This window comes from Lampetra fluviatilis, chromosome 43 (assembly GCF_964198595.1).
Source record: "Lampetra fluviatilis chromosome 43, kcLamFluv1.1, whole genome shotgun sequence".
NCBI classification, from domain to species: Eukaryota; Metazoa; Chordata; class Hyperoartia; order Petromyzontiformes; family Petromyzontidae; genus Lampetra; species Lampetra fluviatilis.
Genome location: NC_136317.1, coordinates 1,704,013 through 1,719,273, shown reverse-complemented (window position 1 = coordinate 1,719,273; position 15,261 = coordinate 1,704,013). Strand labels below are relative to the sequence as shown.

At 51.1% G+C, this 15,261-nt stretch overlaps 1 protein-coding gene across 4 annotated transcripts in view; it reads left to right on the top strand.

The window, feature by feature from the left end:
• Positions 1–14,301, top strand: part of ARRB1 (arrestin beta 1) — a 61,859-nt gene extending 47,558 nt beyond the window's left edge. The window contains exons 5-16 of one of the 4 annotated variants that reach the window (XM_078876086.1): positions 296–492; positions 805–864; positions 1,536–1,603; positions 2,182–2,317; positions 4,208–4,292; positions 5,762–5,834; positions 7,074–7,211; positions 7,630–7,713; positions 9,223–9,299; positions 10,762–10,816; positions 11,802–11,820; positions 12,106–12,260. In XM_078876086.1, coding sequence (XP_078732212.1) covers positions 296–492; positions 805–864; positions 1,536–1,603; positions 2,182–2,317; positions 4,208–4,292; positions 5,762–5,834; positions 7,074–7,211; positions 7,630–7,713; positions 9,223–9,299; positions 10,762–10,816; positions 11,802–11,820; positions 12,106–12,126 — 1,013 coding nt within the window. In that variant the 3' untranslated portion in view covers positions 12,127–12,260. Of the gene's footprint in view, positions 1–295; positions 493–804; positions 865–1,535; positions 1,604–2,181; positions 2,318–4,207; positions 4,293–5,761; positions 5,835–7,073; positions 7,212–7,629; positions 7,714–9,222; positions 9,300–10,761; positions 10,817–11,801; positions 11,821–12,105 lie in introns of all 4 variants that reach the window. The other 3 variants (XM_078876085.1, XM_078876083.1, XM_078876084.1) reach the window with 3 other exon arrangements.
• Positions 14,302–15,261: the final 960 nt, after the last annotated feature.

Genomic DNA, 15,261 nt, shown 5'->3' with positions numbered 1-15,261 from the left:
CTCGTCTCTTGACATGAGGCCAACAGTGCACTTCTCCCCCCCGCTCCCTCTCACTCTACTCCGTGCACTCTTCCCCGTCAGCAACCAAGGCTTCCTATCTCAAGCCCGCCAGTCAAAAATCAATCCGCGCGAGGTCGCTCGTTTTCGTCGTCTGCCGCCCGCTTATCCTGAAGCTCCCTCCCCCCAGCCATCCGCGTCCAAGTCTCCATCACTGCCATTCCCGTCTGGTCCTTGTGCCTACATCTCCATCCAATAATTAAGCCTCCCATCCCCCCCCCCACCCCCGGCCGGGTAGTGTACGTGACGCTGACGTGCGCGTTCCGCTACGGCCGCGAGGACCTGGACGTGCTGGGCCTCACGTTCCGCAAGGACCTCTACCTGAGCACCCTGCAGGCCGTGCCGCCCGTGCCCGAGGAGGCGCGCCCGCTCACGCGCCTGCAGGAGCGCCTCGTCAAGAAGCTGGGCAAGGACGCCTACCCCTTCACCTTCGAGGCGAGTGTCTCCGCGCGCCGGGGAAAGTGCCTGCCCCACCACCCCCCCCCCGCCACCACCGCCACCACCCCCCGCCCGCGTGCCTTCTCCCACCATCGTTTTGTGTGTTGGCCACGGCGGCCTGCGTCGCGTTTTTTGCTTCCGCAGTGTACCGACGGGCTCGGTTGCTTCTCACGCTCTGTCACGCTGGTCGTTGTGCGTTGCGGGGAATTGAACTCGGCTTGCGGGGGATGGGGGGGCACTTAGTGCTGCGTGCTAACCACCGTGACACCGTTCCACTGATTGACCGTGTTTCTGCCATCGCGTTGACAGATCCCGCAGAACCTTCCCTGCTCCGTCACCCTCCAACCCGGCCCAGAGGACACCGGCAAGGTACGTGCGTGCCGACTCGCTGCTCGATGGGGGTTATTCGACCAACGTTTTCATGTTGGCTGGTGAAAGGTGACATTGGGGCCTTTGACCGGATCTGATATCACTCGCCGATAAGAAAATCCGTGGCTGGGAATTGAACTCTGGTTGCGGGGATCATGGCGCAAAGTGCTAACCACTCTGCCGCCACTCCGCTGACTCGATTTGTTTCCGTCGTAATTATTAGTGCTACTGTAGTTGTAATGTTTCGCCTTTTCTAGACCGTGCAAGTTCTTTTCCACCGCAAATGCCGAGCCGTGCCACTGACGTCAGATGCATTCCACGCTTCGCTAGCCCCACCCCTGGCCCTGCTGGGCCCCAAGCCAGATTCGGATGTTTTGCGAGGCCAGCGTAGTACAGTTCGATGAAATGACAGTGGAAAATCAACCTCGCCGTATCGGCACAGGTGATGGGATGGTGGCCAATGGATGAGACTGGCGGTGGAATGGTAAACGGAGGGGAGGGAATGCGCCCCAGAGGACGATGAGATCAACTCCTGCTCAGGATCGAGAGGGAATGTGGCATTGCTGGACTGTGATGTAATGGCGAATTTTTGTATGGGAGGCCTTCATCTGGCAGTGGATATATCCTGACTCAATGACGATGATTGCAACCATGGCTTTTCCTTCTCCCAGGCATGTGGAGTGGACTTCGAAATAAAAGCGTTTTGCGCCGAGAACCTGGAGGAGAAAATTCACAAGCGGTGAGTGAGCGACGCTCCTCCGAGCCCCGTGCGGAGAGACCCCCACGACTTGCTCTGCCGTCGTATCTGGTGCCGTTCACTGAGCCCCGACGCGCTGCTTCGCTCATTGCCAGGGATCCACAAGGACGCTTCCTCTGTCTCGCCGCACGACTCCAACAGTAGCTTGACGTGCCGTGAGCTAACAAGGTTATCTCGCGACTGGGGAGACCAAAGGCGGTCGGTTGGTCGTGGTGTTGGCGACCCCACCCCCTCGTGTACTGTGCCGGCCTTCATAGGTGCTGCTCTCTCTAACAGCACTTGCCCCAACAGTTTGTTAGGGCTATTCTATACACCGTACCAGGTACTCATTTGAGGTTGAGTCGACCTAGGGGCGGCCCAGGACCGGTTCGGATAATCGTCACTGGTGGTGTGCCGTGAGCGGGAATCGAACCCGTTGTAGCCTCCCACACTGTAACACGCGCCGTGAAAACCGAGGCGATCCATCTCGGGCGATTTGTTCCAGGTGGGATATTCACATGGAATAGAACAAGTAAAACGATCGGCGCTCGCTAACGCGTGGTGCACCACTTCCGCCGCAGGAACTCGGTGCGCCTGGTGATCCGGAAGGTGCAGTTCGCCCCGGAGAAGCCGGGTCCACAGCCCATGGCGGAGACGACGCGCCAGTTCCTCATGTCCGACAAGCCTCTGCACCTGGAGGCCTCGCTCGACAAGATGGTGCCCGCCACGCAGACTCGCCCACTAGCAACACACTCGCAGTACACTCGCAGCATGCATGCGGTACACTCGCAACACACCGGTACACTCGCAACACACTCGCATACTCGCCCGCTAGCAATACACTCGCAGTGCACTCGTACACTCGCAGCAGGCACGCGGTACACTTGCAACACACCGGTACACTCGCGGCAGACTCGCAACACACTCGCCGAAAACTGGCACACTCGCAATACACTTGCAGACTTGCACACTCGCAACACACCCGCACACTCGCAGCACAATTGCGTCACGCACACACACGCTCATAGGCAGGCGCAAACATGCGCGCGTTCCCACCGTGCCAATTTCGACCGCCTGGCGGGTGCGGACGCCCGGCGCTTGTTGTTTTGGATCGTTTCTTGCAGGGTTTGGCGAACGATGAAGTTAAACGAGCGTAAGATTGAGCAGCGGTGCGACAGCGTACCGCCTCGACCACCGCAAACCCTCGCGCTAATGACGCGCGTAAAACACCAACTGCTGTTTTGCAGTCTTTATCGATCCACTGCTGGATGAAGGCCTCGCCCATGCTGTGTCGGTCGCGAGGTTTTCTTGTTTGCCTATGCTTCACCACGCTGGTCAGCGCGGATAGGTGAAGGTGGGTGAGTGTAGATGTGGAATAATAATAACAACCTGGCGTCGTGCATGATGAAGGATAGGTGAGCTCGGGACCTATGACCGTTTTATATATTTCTGTATGAAACGATGTTTCTCTTTCAACGCATTTGCTGAGCCCAGTCCCACAATGTCAAGTGGCCAGCAACAAACAGCACTGTCAACGTTGTAACAGCTGAGAGTTGACAAACGTCTCTTGGATTGGGCAAGGTAATCGTCGATGAGCTCGGGGGGGGGGGGGGGGGAGGCGACGATGGGAAAGGAATTAAAAGTTGGGAACGGGGAGGTACGACCACGTGAGGTGTGGAAAGGGGTGGGTGAGAATTGGGAAGCGTGACCAGTCAACGGGGAGGACAGAAGGGGGCGGTTTTGGATGGGGGGGGGAGCGATAGCTGATGAGGAATACCAAGTAACTATGTATGTTGTATGTTGAACTTATTTCGCACCGTACGTAGCCAACCGTGCTAATTGGAGGTGCGGGGGAAGGACAACAAACTGAACATGAAAAGCAGTTCTAAAGAAATTAGTTTTCAATCTAGATTGGGGCTTCCGAATACCGCGGGGAAGTTTGCGTTTTTCCCATTTAATAAAGGGGGAGGAAGTGTCTGAAGTTATCTCCGAGCGTTGAAGATGAACAGAAATGGAATAGAACGGATTAATTTCAACTGGTGTTTGTCAGAAAAATGTGCGCCGTTCTATTGAGCACGCCGGCTCTAATTGCTGCGTCACGCTGTGTCGGCAGCTGCCTCTTGGCTAAAATGATATTTTCTATGAAAATGTCATCTTTTTATCGTACGTTTTTTTTCCTCTCTTCTTTTAATGGAAACACATATCGTGGCCAAAACGTCTCTGGAAACGTGATTTTTTTTTTAAAGCGCGTGTCGTATAATTTCGCTCCTGGTGAGTGTAGCGGTTTAGCGCGTTGCACAACGAGACCCGGCGGCCCGAAGTTCAATTCCCGCTCGCGACCAATAATGGCAGCGAGTATTTGAACCGTCGCTGGGCCTCCGCTATGTCAACTCGGCCTTAAATCCAGTACCTGGCGAGGTGTGCAAACATCAGCACTAAGGAGAGACAATGGTGACCTAGCATTGGTGCTGGCAACCCACCGAACTTGTGTGCCGTGGCCGGCCTTCCTCGGTGCTCGCTAGCAGCACTTGCCACAACAGTCTGTTCAAGGCTACACAGGGGGATCTCGGCGTTCGTGTTGTTGTTGTTGTTGTTGTTTTTCGCCAGATCTATTACCACGGCGAGCCCATCAACGTGAACGTGCACGTCACCAACAACTCGACAAAAACGGTGAAGAAGATTAAGATGACCGGTGAGATTTCGGCAAGGGCATGCGATGCGGTGCCACTTCGCATCGACATCGGGGCCAGCCCCCCCCCACCCCCCACCCCACTTGCGTCTCAACGCGCCGGACAATGCACACATCACGTGGACCAGGGGTCGGCAGCCTGTGGCTCCGAGACGCACGCGCGCCTCTTTAAGGACTGCTTTTGTGGCTCCTGAGAGAATTTTGTTTTCTTTTACCCAATTCGAAAAAAATGTCCTCTCTCTCTCGTTCATTTGGCTGCCAGTCCCTGGCGTAGACGGTCATGTTTCATGTCACGTTGATAATTGTCGCAGAAATATTCGTGCTTCGAGACGGGGAAGGTCGTCTTGAGCCTGGGCTTGAACGAGGGCGAGGATTCACTGGCAGGGGTGGCTGGGCGGGGTGGGGAAGGAGGAGACGGAGCAAACTCCCAACGACTGGGTGCTTTGACAGAAGGCTTTGTAAACGCGCCCGTAAGAATAGTAATACGAACGGAATGTGCATATACCAGAGAAGCCTCGCCGAGTCTCGAACACTTTTTTCATTAGCCTCCTGCCCTGGGATGTTTGTTCCCCAATTATTTTTTATTTTTACGAGCGCTTTGCTGTTGCTGTATGTGATGGAAACCGGAGACACTCTGAGAAAGCCCCCCCACGCGTTTTATGGAATGACGCTCGCTGGTCCGCGCAGATAGGTTCACGACCTATTTGCTGTACTACCCTCCGCTTCTACTCGGCCAGGAGGTGGCTCAGCGGGAGAATGAGCGACTCGCAATCGGGAGGTTCCATGTTCAACTGCTGGTTAGGGGTTGACTCGGCCCATCATCTCTCAAGGGTTGCTAAAATGAGAAGCACGTTGCGGGGAAGTCAACTGTGGTTTGTCCTGTGGATAGACTCGCCCACGTCATAGGCATGTGGAATTTCCACCACTGGCTCCAGTGGCTCTAAACAGGAGATATGAGTACCACTTCATTGCTCCTTTGAGCAGGAAATTACTTGGAGTTTGACTACTCCTGGCTATTCTAAAGCCAAATGGGTTTTGGAGATTTACAAATCTGCATGATCTTCCCGGCTCCGCCTGCAAATGCGCTGGATTATAAACTTGCACCGGACACCCGCTTAGACGTAAAGTCGTCCCGTCGTTAACGCGAGATCCCACGGAGAGACCTGGAAGCGGAGGAATTAAGGCTCTCTATTTGCAATGTAATTAGCACGCCCACATGGGTTTCATTTTCGGCCAGACGCGCGCGTATTCTTAGCTCCCAGCCTTTGAACCTCCTCTACCCCTTGTGACCTGTGAGCCTCTGCTGTGATCCCTCATCACAAACCTCAACTGTGTTGTAGCGCCCGCTGAATTCCTGGCTCCAAGCGCTTTAGTCCAAAACAACACTCGTAAGCATGCACTCTCTCCGTATGTCTGTTATGAGGTTTCCATGTGCTTGCTGTGTGTGTGCGCGCGCGCGTGTGTGTGTGCAGTGCGCCAGTTTGCCGACATCTGCCTCTTTAATACGGCTCAGTACAAGTGCCCGGTGGCAACGGAAGAGGGAGAGTGAGTACACATGCACTCTCACACAGAACTACTGTTTAAACACTTTTTTTTATTTCACCAGGTAAGGCCCCACTGAGCTATATTGTTTTTTTTCGGGAGTGGCCTTGCCACAAATGATAGCTCAAAATAGTGTCTTATTATCACGTGGACATTTATAGCCGCCTAATACTCCGAAAGCACGTTTGATTCTAAATGTGGAGGGAAAAAAACGGAGGGCCTGGAGAAACACCCACGTGACTGCGGGGCGAGAGACACGCTAATTGGAGCGGGGGGAAAAAAAAACTTTTAAAGATTTTTTTTTTTTTAACCAAAAGCGACTAAATTTTCCACGCGATGATAGCGAGGGTTGCTGTGAGATCGGATTCTAAAATCTAAAATGCAACATTTGGAAAATGGACCCCCGATTAATTAAGTATGTCCCCCACCACCCCCAAAGGTTTTCAAAAGTGCTGAACCCAGCCTAGAATAATGATACTAATTTATAATAAATTCGTATAAATAAAATGTGGGAATTAAACACAGCACCACACCCGGACATCTGTCTCCCTAGCCCTGATGTTCAAGTTTAAGTCTGAATTCACCTTGACTGGAGCTATACGGGTATGATTATACACTGGTCAACACACTTTTTCTGGCATAAGGTATTCCAACGGTTTCAAAGTAATTTTGGGGTGCTGATTCCAAATCTGGCATCAGTTTTTGTTTGAGATATCAAATATTGCATTTTCAATAAAAACTGCAGAAGAAAAATATTAAATTAATGTGGATATCTACATAAAATGATATTATAAACACACTATCCTAAAAATAAAGCACCATATTTTAACACTAAAGCAGTCACTGACTCGCAAAAACTTGCAATCATAAGTTAATTTCGGGTAAAATCAATGAAAATGGGGTATGCCGATAGCATAAAAATGAGATGTGATAGAGCAAATCTGAGATCAGATTTGGAATCAGCACCCTGCAAAAGTCCAGGCCAGAATTTTATTTTTTGTTGACCAGTGTTATTCACACAATTGACAAATCCCTGGACGAAATTTTCTGCTGCTGTGTTGCGCTGCATTGCACCATTGTGCTCGTCTCTTGCGTTGTGTCATTGCATTGCGCCTACGTTGTCGTTGCGTCACGCTGCGTTGCGCCGCCGTGCCGTCTCCTGCGCGAACGTGTCGCTGCGTTGCACCCGAGTTGTTGTTGTTGTCGCGCCGCATCACCACGCCACCGCATCGTGCCGCGCAGCGACACTGTGGGGCCCAGCTCGACGCTGTGCAAGGTGTACACGCTCACCCCGCTGCTCGCCAGCAACCGGGACAAGCGCGGCCTGGCGCTCGACGGGAAGCTCAAGCACGAGGACACAAACCTCGCCTCCTCCACCATGTGAGCACCGCCCGCCCCCATCCGTCAGCGGATAGAGAGTGATGAAGAGGAGTTGTCGTTGGGGGGTTAGGAGGGGGGTGCGCGTGCGGGTGGCAGTAGGGGCGAGGCGAGAGTCCAAAAAGCCTCTTGCGGATGCAGAGTGCGATCTTGGAGTTGATCTGAGATGGGATTGGGAGCCAGTGGAGGAGGGATTCGAGTCATTGGGCCTGCGTGAGCACGAGGAGTCTTGGTGGTTCCGCTGTCGTCTTCGGAGCGTAATCTTTCTTTCTCAAGAAGTATACGAGCATTGTATAATCAGCCTCTGTGTCTTGACACTTCATTGTCGTCCTCATCATCATTACCATTTTTGTCAGAATTTTTATAATTGACCTCGTCATTATTATCATCATCATCGTTGTATTCCTATGCTGCTTTTCAGAGTCCAGGATGGAGCCAACAAGGAGGTCCTCGGGATTCTGGTCTCCTACCGCGTCAAGGTCAAGCTCATCGTATCTCGGGGCGGGTGAGGATTCCACATCAGTCCTATATTATATACTGTGTGTGTGTGTATATATACACACACACCTGTGTCCAAGAGCTAATTAACTCATCCGGAAGGTTAACGCATCACCATCTCATCACCGCAGCCGGCCCACCGCCCACGGGGGGCTGGAACCTCCCCCCCCCCCCCCGCGCGAGCCGATTTGTCGCTCACGATGGATTCCCCCATGTGGGTCGAAATGTGGACGTCGGGCAGTGCCGTATCCCGCATGTCGGTAGCAGCCGTAGTGTAAACCCTGCGATTAGCCGTATTATTTAAATATGCTCTGTTTGAACGATTTCCAGTGGATTTTGGGAAGCGTTGGAAGCGTTAGCTGCTCTGCCCGTCTCTCCGTCCATCCATCTGACCACGTTGTGGGGTCACGGTAAATCCCGTGAGTCATGGGCGGCTGACACCTGGATTCGAACCCAGGGTCTCAGCGGTGCCGGCTCTGTGATCTGACCTTCGAACCGTCCGGCCACTTGCGCGCATTCGACTGATGTAGCAGTTGCGTGGGAATGAAACGCTTGCGGCATGGTGCACCTGGCAACGGGGGGGGGGGAGGGGTGACTGGCTGACAAGGAAGAATGGGAAGCGCATCAGGCACCGGCCGCGAAGGGAATCGTAGGAAATAAACGGAAAGACCAAATAACCAATTAAGTGGTTACACACGCCGGCAAAAACAGTCTGTTTGGTGAGGCTAGAATTTCTAGTCCCGCTGAGATGGAGAAACAAATGGCATCGTGCGGTGTTGTCTGATGGGATACCTCTGGCCATTAACACTCGATTGACGAGAGGGAGACGAATGTAACGACGGGGGGGGGGGGGGGATAGTAGAAGAGGCAGAGGCAGACGGCGGAAGAGACTGCGGCAGCGCGACGATGGCGACGATTTTTGGAGGCCACTGCCGGAGTCGCGAGCAACTGGGGGGGAGAGGAAGGAAAAATATGAAGGTGGCCTTTTCCCAATCGATTGACAGCAGCAGCAACAACGACAACAACGTGTCCTTCATTAACTCCACATGGCCCTACCAGAGACGTGCCCTCCCCATTATTATTGCCATTTACCCTTACCACTGATACGTGCCCACCACCACAATCGTGCATTCCTCACATTCCTCACGAACCACCGTGTGCCTGCCATTACGGCCGTGTTCCTCCCATTGACGTCACGTGCCCCTGCCACTGACTGTGACCACCCCCCGCATTCAAACTACGATGTGCCCCTACCATTATCGCATGCCCCCTGCAACGTCAAGGGGGATTGCATGGAGGTGGGGCAGACGCTACTGGAGGCCATAGCCAGGGACAGAGTTGGAAGTTGGTCCAAGAGTGGGCTGCCAGCCTCGCACACCCGAAGCCCCCTCCTATCGATTCCTGTCCCGCCCTTTCCACTAAGTGCTGCCCCCCACCCATTAGTGCCACTGCTCCACTACCGGCACGTGGAACCGATCGTCACCTTGTGTGCCCCCGCCCTCCCCCCCCCCGCCAGGGATGTAGCAGTGGAGCTGCCGTTCACACTGATGCACCCCAAACCTGTGGAGGAGTCTTTGCCCAGCACGCCGTGCGGTGAGCATACGGGAAGGGGAGGCCGGGGTTCGGAAGAGGGTGGGGGGAGGTGCGGGATCGGGGGGGGGGGGGATTGGGGGCGGTGCGAGGGTTTCTGGATATTTGCAGGGTTATTTGGTGTTCCTGCGGTTTTCTTGTTTGGTCACTAGATTTTGGCCCATCGTGATCCCCCAAGGCATTAATTTATTGCTCGGAGGGGAGCGTTACGTTGTTACGCATTGTGGCGACGTGCCGTAGTAGAATCTGCCAGGAGTGTGATTGAATTGGCGCGCGCTTTAGTGTGGTTTATTTATTTACGTGACTCTTTTATGGATGCTTGCTACGGGAGGTCGTTAACAATGCACGTGTGTGTCCATCCATCCAGTTGGCCTCTCTGTGGATGTTATGAATCGAGGCTCTGTATTCAACTGCTCCGATTCACGTGGCTTATCACTTGAGCGTCTCGCTAATGTATCGCCCATGCATTCGCTAGCACATCCGACCGTATGAAACAAGGATCCTGTCTCGCCCGTTGGCCCTGCACCCTTCGGAGCACTTGGAAGCTAGGCAGTACGGGCCTGGTTGGCGCTTGAATGGACGACGGTTTTGTAACACCCAGTTCACCACAGGTCGTGGTGTCCATGTGTAGTTTTGAGCTTGTGAAACACTCGATCATGGAATTAGCAAAACATGCCCATGCAGGACCCTCCTGAGAAATGAGACTCATTGAAGCTTTCCTGCATAAATAAAGGACATTGCAGTGTCGTAATAGTGGGGTGGGAGTGGTTCATAGCGCTGTGAACTTGCCAACCTGAGTTCGGTTCCCACCCACGGCTAATATCAAGTGGCAAGCGACATCCGAGCCGGTCCTGGGCCCCCACTTTTTTTACCAACCACACCCTGAACAGCGTGGTGAAGTATTGTCCAAAACCTCCCATGGGGAAACCTCCCATGACCAAAATAACGCGGGGTGACATTCATCTGGTGGGGGTGGGCCTGGTTCAGGCTTGTAAACTATTACAGGCCTTGGACCAACCCAGTCTCGGCTGACCCGGCTTGCCTGGTGGTTAACCAACCTGCGGTCCCGTGGGGCATTGCTGGTCCACCAAGCGGTGGGAAGGGGTCCGTGGAACAGTTGCAGATATTTTTGTATATTGTACGGTCCAGGAAGTTTGGGAAGCACTGAACATGGGGGGCATTGTACTTTTGAATATATCTGCCCCCTGAGATAAGTGGCATTTTAAAAGCAGTAGTAATATATGTTTTGTCAAACGCCACCATCTCCAAGAAATGTTTTACAGGACATGACATCCCAGTAAATGATATACATGCACGTGAATGCGCTTTCATCATAAACGTGCCAGACCTTGCGTTCAAAATCCATTTGAGCATCCAACCGTTGATCAATGACGCCTCCCACAAATCTTTCCCGTGGTGCAAATGTTTACTTGTTTTAATATTTTGTTGTCTCCCTTCAACCCAGCCCTTCCTGAATCAGATGCTCCACTCGATACCAACCTGATAGAATTTGACACAAAGTAAGGATTTGTTTAAAGATAGAGAACAAAAAAATCATAACGCTGAAAATAAAAAAACTGCTCGGATTAAATCGCGCATGCCCTCTAACACTGCTTGGTAAAGCACGCGGCTTCCTGCTGGGTGCGTCTGTGCTGGGAGGTGCAAAGCTTCTAGGATGAGCGTTCCTAATCATCCTTTCCACGAACCCTCCGTGTGTCCTTTTGTTGCTGTGCTCACGATCGTTGTCCGTGCTGGGATTCCGCGTCCCATCAGTTTGTTTTTATCTTGCAGCCTAACCGCTTGCTCTGCAACGCACGCACGGCACGCTGCAGCAAACTCGGAACATCAGCGTCGATCTTATTTCGTCGTAGACTATTCCGCTCGGCACAATATGTCTTGGGTGCTCCAAGGCCGATGGCAAGGATTTGCGAGCGGTCTATTTTTTTTGTTTTGTGTCTGCGCGGAATAGCTCTGACGCTGATGGGACTGCATTTGTACTGATCCTGACTAATTGCTCTTTCTTTTCTCTGGCTGTATTTGCAAATGCATGCTTGCACGTGCGTGTATGTGTGTGCATGTGTGTGTGTTGGAAGTAGTGGTTCTTGCACTGCACCACGAACCCAGAGACTTGAGTTTGATTCCCGGTAATGGCTAACATCCGTGGCAGGTGGTATCACGACCTATCTTGGGCCTCTCCTAGGTCAACTAGACCTTAAATTAGTAAATGGTCGGTGTGTAATTGACATTTCTTGGGTTACAAAGGCAGTTGGGTGTGACGCTAGCCACACCACACCAAAGTTGGTTGTGTCGGTCTTAATAGGTCCTTGGTAGACGCACTTGCCCCAACAGTCTGTCGGGCTATATGGGTGGGATCTTTGTGCTTGTGGGTGTACGTGGCCGCTTGCATGCACGATCGTGATTATGTTTGTTGCGTTCGCGTGTGTGTTTGTACCTGCGCACGTGCATGCTGTCATTTCATCTCTGCCACTTGGAAAAAAATCTCAGCTTCACCGGAAAAGATAAAGTGGGTGCTCATTTTCTCTCGCTTGCTTCGCTTATCACTGACACTCGAATCGCTGACCACCTTGTGTAGTCGGTGCACACGCGTGCACTGTGCATTCATATCCAAACACATGCTCGCAATATCCCCAGCGTGCACGCACAAACGAACATTGCATTTTACGAGCTCCGTGGACTTTGTCAACATTAACTTTTTTTCTTCCCGATGTGACGTCGTCCGGCACTAAATTATTTTCTTCTACGCGTGCCCACGCTGTCTTGCGCACACGCCGCACGCTCGCTCTCGCAGCGGAGAGGGCCACGAGGATGACATCGTGTTCGAAGATTTCGCGCGCCAGCGTCTCAAAGGAATCAAGGACGAGAACGACGAAGACAGCCCGCTGTGCTAACCTCCACGCTGCTGTGTTCCCCTCTGGTTGTAAGAGCACACGACGGGGCTGACCGGCGGGTTTCTTGAACTTCGGAAGAGGGGCCCTTGGGCCAAAGAGAGAGGGTCCTTTTTAGTGCGAAACCTTAAGCCATCTTAAGCCACTTTTATGGGGGGGGGGGGGTTTCGGGAAGGAAGGGAGACCGAGGCTCATTAATGCCAAGTCCCTGGCAGAGGCTGGGCGATCGGTGATCGTGGGAAGCATCGTCCACCGCTCCTCGTTGCGACAGCGCCAGAATTCGGATGCCGTGCTCGGACCCGAGACCCGGCGGCGTTTGTGTGGCATCATGGGCATTTCCCATTATGCCTGAAATTCCTAAACACATTTCACCTCGGCGTGTATGATTAGTTTGTTTTTGTTTCGCTTTGTAAAAGGGTTGGAACGTGTCACCATTTGGGGTATGATCTAAATAATAAAGTACATAAAAAGGCCATCTGCCTCTGGGCCATAGATGAGGTTGCCACCTTTTCACAGATCAACCCCCACCGCCCCCCGGCCTAGGTCTATTCAACCTGTGCAGTATACTGTAATACAATTCAACACAACACCAGCGGATCTCGGTAAAATTCAATTCCTGCCACACGCACGCAAATTCCTGGACTCTTGGGGATCAAACCCGGACAGGTGGCAAGTTCTCGTTGGTCTTTGCCCACATTCATGAATGAACACGCGGAATTTAAGGATAACGATTTTAAACATATAGGGCGTTTACATGTCTCGGCATCCTTGAAGTCTCCTTACACGACATCTCTTCCTAAGCAGTCTATTTGCCCTCTGACAGTCTAGCCGAGGGGGGTCCTAGTGGCGTCTGTTCCTGCACGGCACATGGCAGGAGGAGCGAAGACGGGTTCTACTGTTGCATTGTCAACACGATGGGGTGCATCAGTGGGGCACTGTTAACGGTGGCACGTCTCGATCTGTACGCGGGGTCGTGATAACGTCGAACTAATTGTTATCTCCATTGCCACCGTGAAGTTAGTGATGGAGGTTTTTAGACTATACACGTGCAGGCCTGCCTACAGTCTGGTCTCTTCTATACGATAGACAGTAGACCGGTAAAAGTGGTCTGGCAGCTTGTTTTGGACAGAACACTGACAGACCAGGCTACTTTTAGCAGCATTACCTAATCAACAGGTTGAGATTACAAGGTGTAAAGTTAATTTGACATGTAGGTTTTCACAGCCAATCGTATGTCATAGTTGATTTTTTTGGGGTTAGGCCACGTAATGATTTGGCCAAATGTGCATTGTAAGAACTCCCCATTACCCGATGTCAGGTGGGATTTGACAATATCGGTTGGTGGAAGGTCTTGTGACACACGGCCAGATGATTGGTGATCACGTGGTCTAACCCAAAATACAATCATGCATCAAGGTATATAGTATTGGCATAATTTCAGATGAGAAGTATATTTAATATAATTTGTGAATAAGATGTGTAGTATCTTCTATCTACTCTTATTAAGTATGCCTCTGGGTCCTGTTTAATGATCTTCAATATAGGATTTATGTTATGGTTATGGTCACTTGGAAAATGTCCTCTGCGGAAATATCCTTTTTGTAATTGTGTTGTGATTATGTATCGTTTAGCTCGAACCGAAATTACGGTCCTCCTGTAATGCACAAACACACACATGCAGATACCCTTGCGCACACAAGCATCTACACATCAGCACTTTGATGATCACAGCTACAAATAGTCACTCACCAACTGTGTCAGTGTACTCGCCTATTGCTGTGATGTGCAGTGTAGAGTTGAACCAAAATAATTTCTTTCGTGGGAAAATTAAAATATGTACCAGTGAATGTGATAACTATATCTCGTAAATATTTCTGAGAAATGTATTTTAACGTGTTTAATAAATGGTTATGGTATTTTTAGATAGCGCTTGGTTCAGTTTTGTATCCGGATATCATAGTGGGGTTTTTTCGTTTTGGAAAATTGTCTGGACTAATTACACAGTTGCATATACAGTAGCTATGAACATGTGTACTAACTGAGTACTGATAAATGATTTCAATTGTCATGCAATACAGACTACCATTTAGACCCTTGAACCATAACTCTTGTGCTGTGTGTTTTGTGGAGTGATGGTCTGTTCGGTAATACGGTAACGTTGACGAAGTATACGTGAATATGCCAATTATTATTTTACCAGAAAAGCATCGAGTCTCAAGACTCTTACTCGTGACTTTACTGAAAGACCCAAAGAGTATGAATTCCTGCAGTCACGAAAGCTTTAAATCCAGATGTTTTTCTCGACTTTTTTTTTTTAAAGATTGGTCCTGCATTGGGTTTTGCCAATTCTACGAATGACTTTGGCATTGACTTGGAGAACCTGGAGTAAACTCTGCAGAATACGGAAGGGGTGACACTCACCACTGCCATCTCCTTTAGGTTTGAGTTTATTGTTGGCACGGACAAAACCCATAAATGCAAATTTTAGATGGATATCGGGTTACAGAAACCTGCTTTCAGCACATAAACAAGAACAAAAACATCCAAAAACAACAGTGCAGGGTCAAGTTCCAAAGTCATGGCCCTGCATCAACATAATGGCACAACCAGCACAACAAATCGCATACAAAACAAAACCCGTCTTGTGACATCTTGCAGCCACATGCCTACAACACCTGCAAAGCCCTAAACCATTCACTAGTACTAACCAGGCCAAACCCTGCTAAGTGAAAGTCTCTATTGGGCATTGATACAAGCCTTGTTATCAAGGGAGGGACCTGGGTTCAACGCATAGGAAAATAGAGACATTGCAGCTGGGCACGCACACACACAAATCGAAAAATGGTTTGTGCAAAATCAACATGAACATTGCAGCAAAGAAAACATCCGCGCGCGATTCGCTGTCGACGCGCCGCCAAGAGATAACCTTGCAGGGTAGGATATGAATGTTGTGAGTGGGGTGAACTTTTCGCTGACAAAAGTAGAAGGGACAAGGAAAACAAAAACTGATGGGCTGAAGATCAACATAATAAAAAAAGAATATGCGATGACAGATGGAA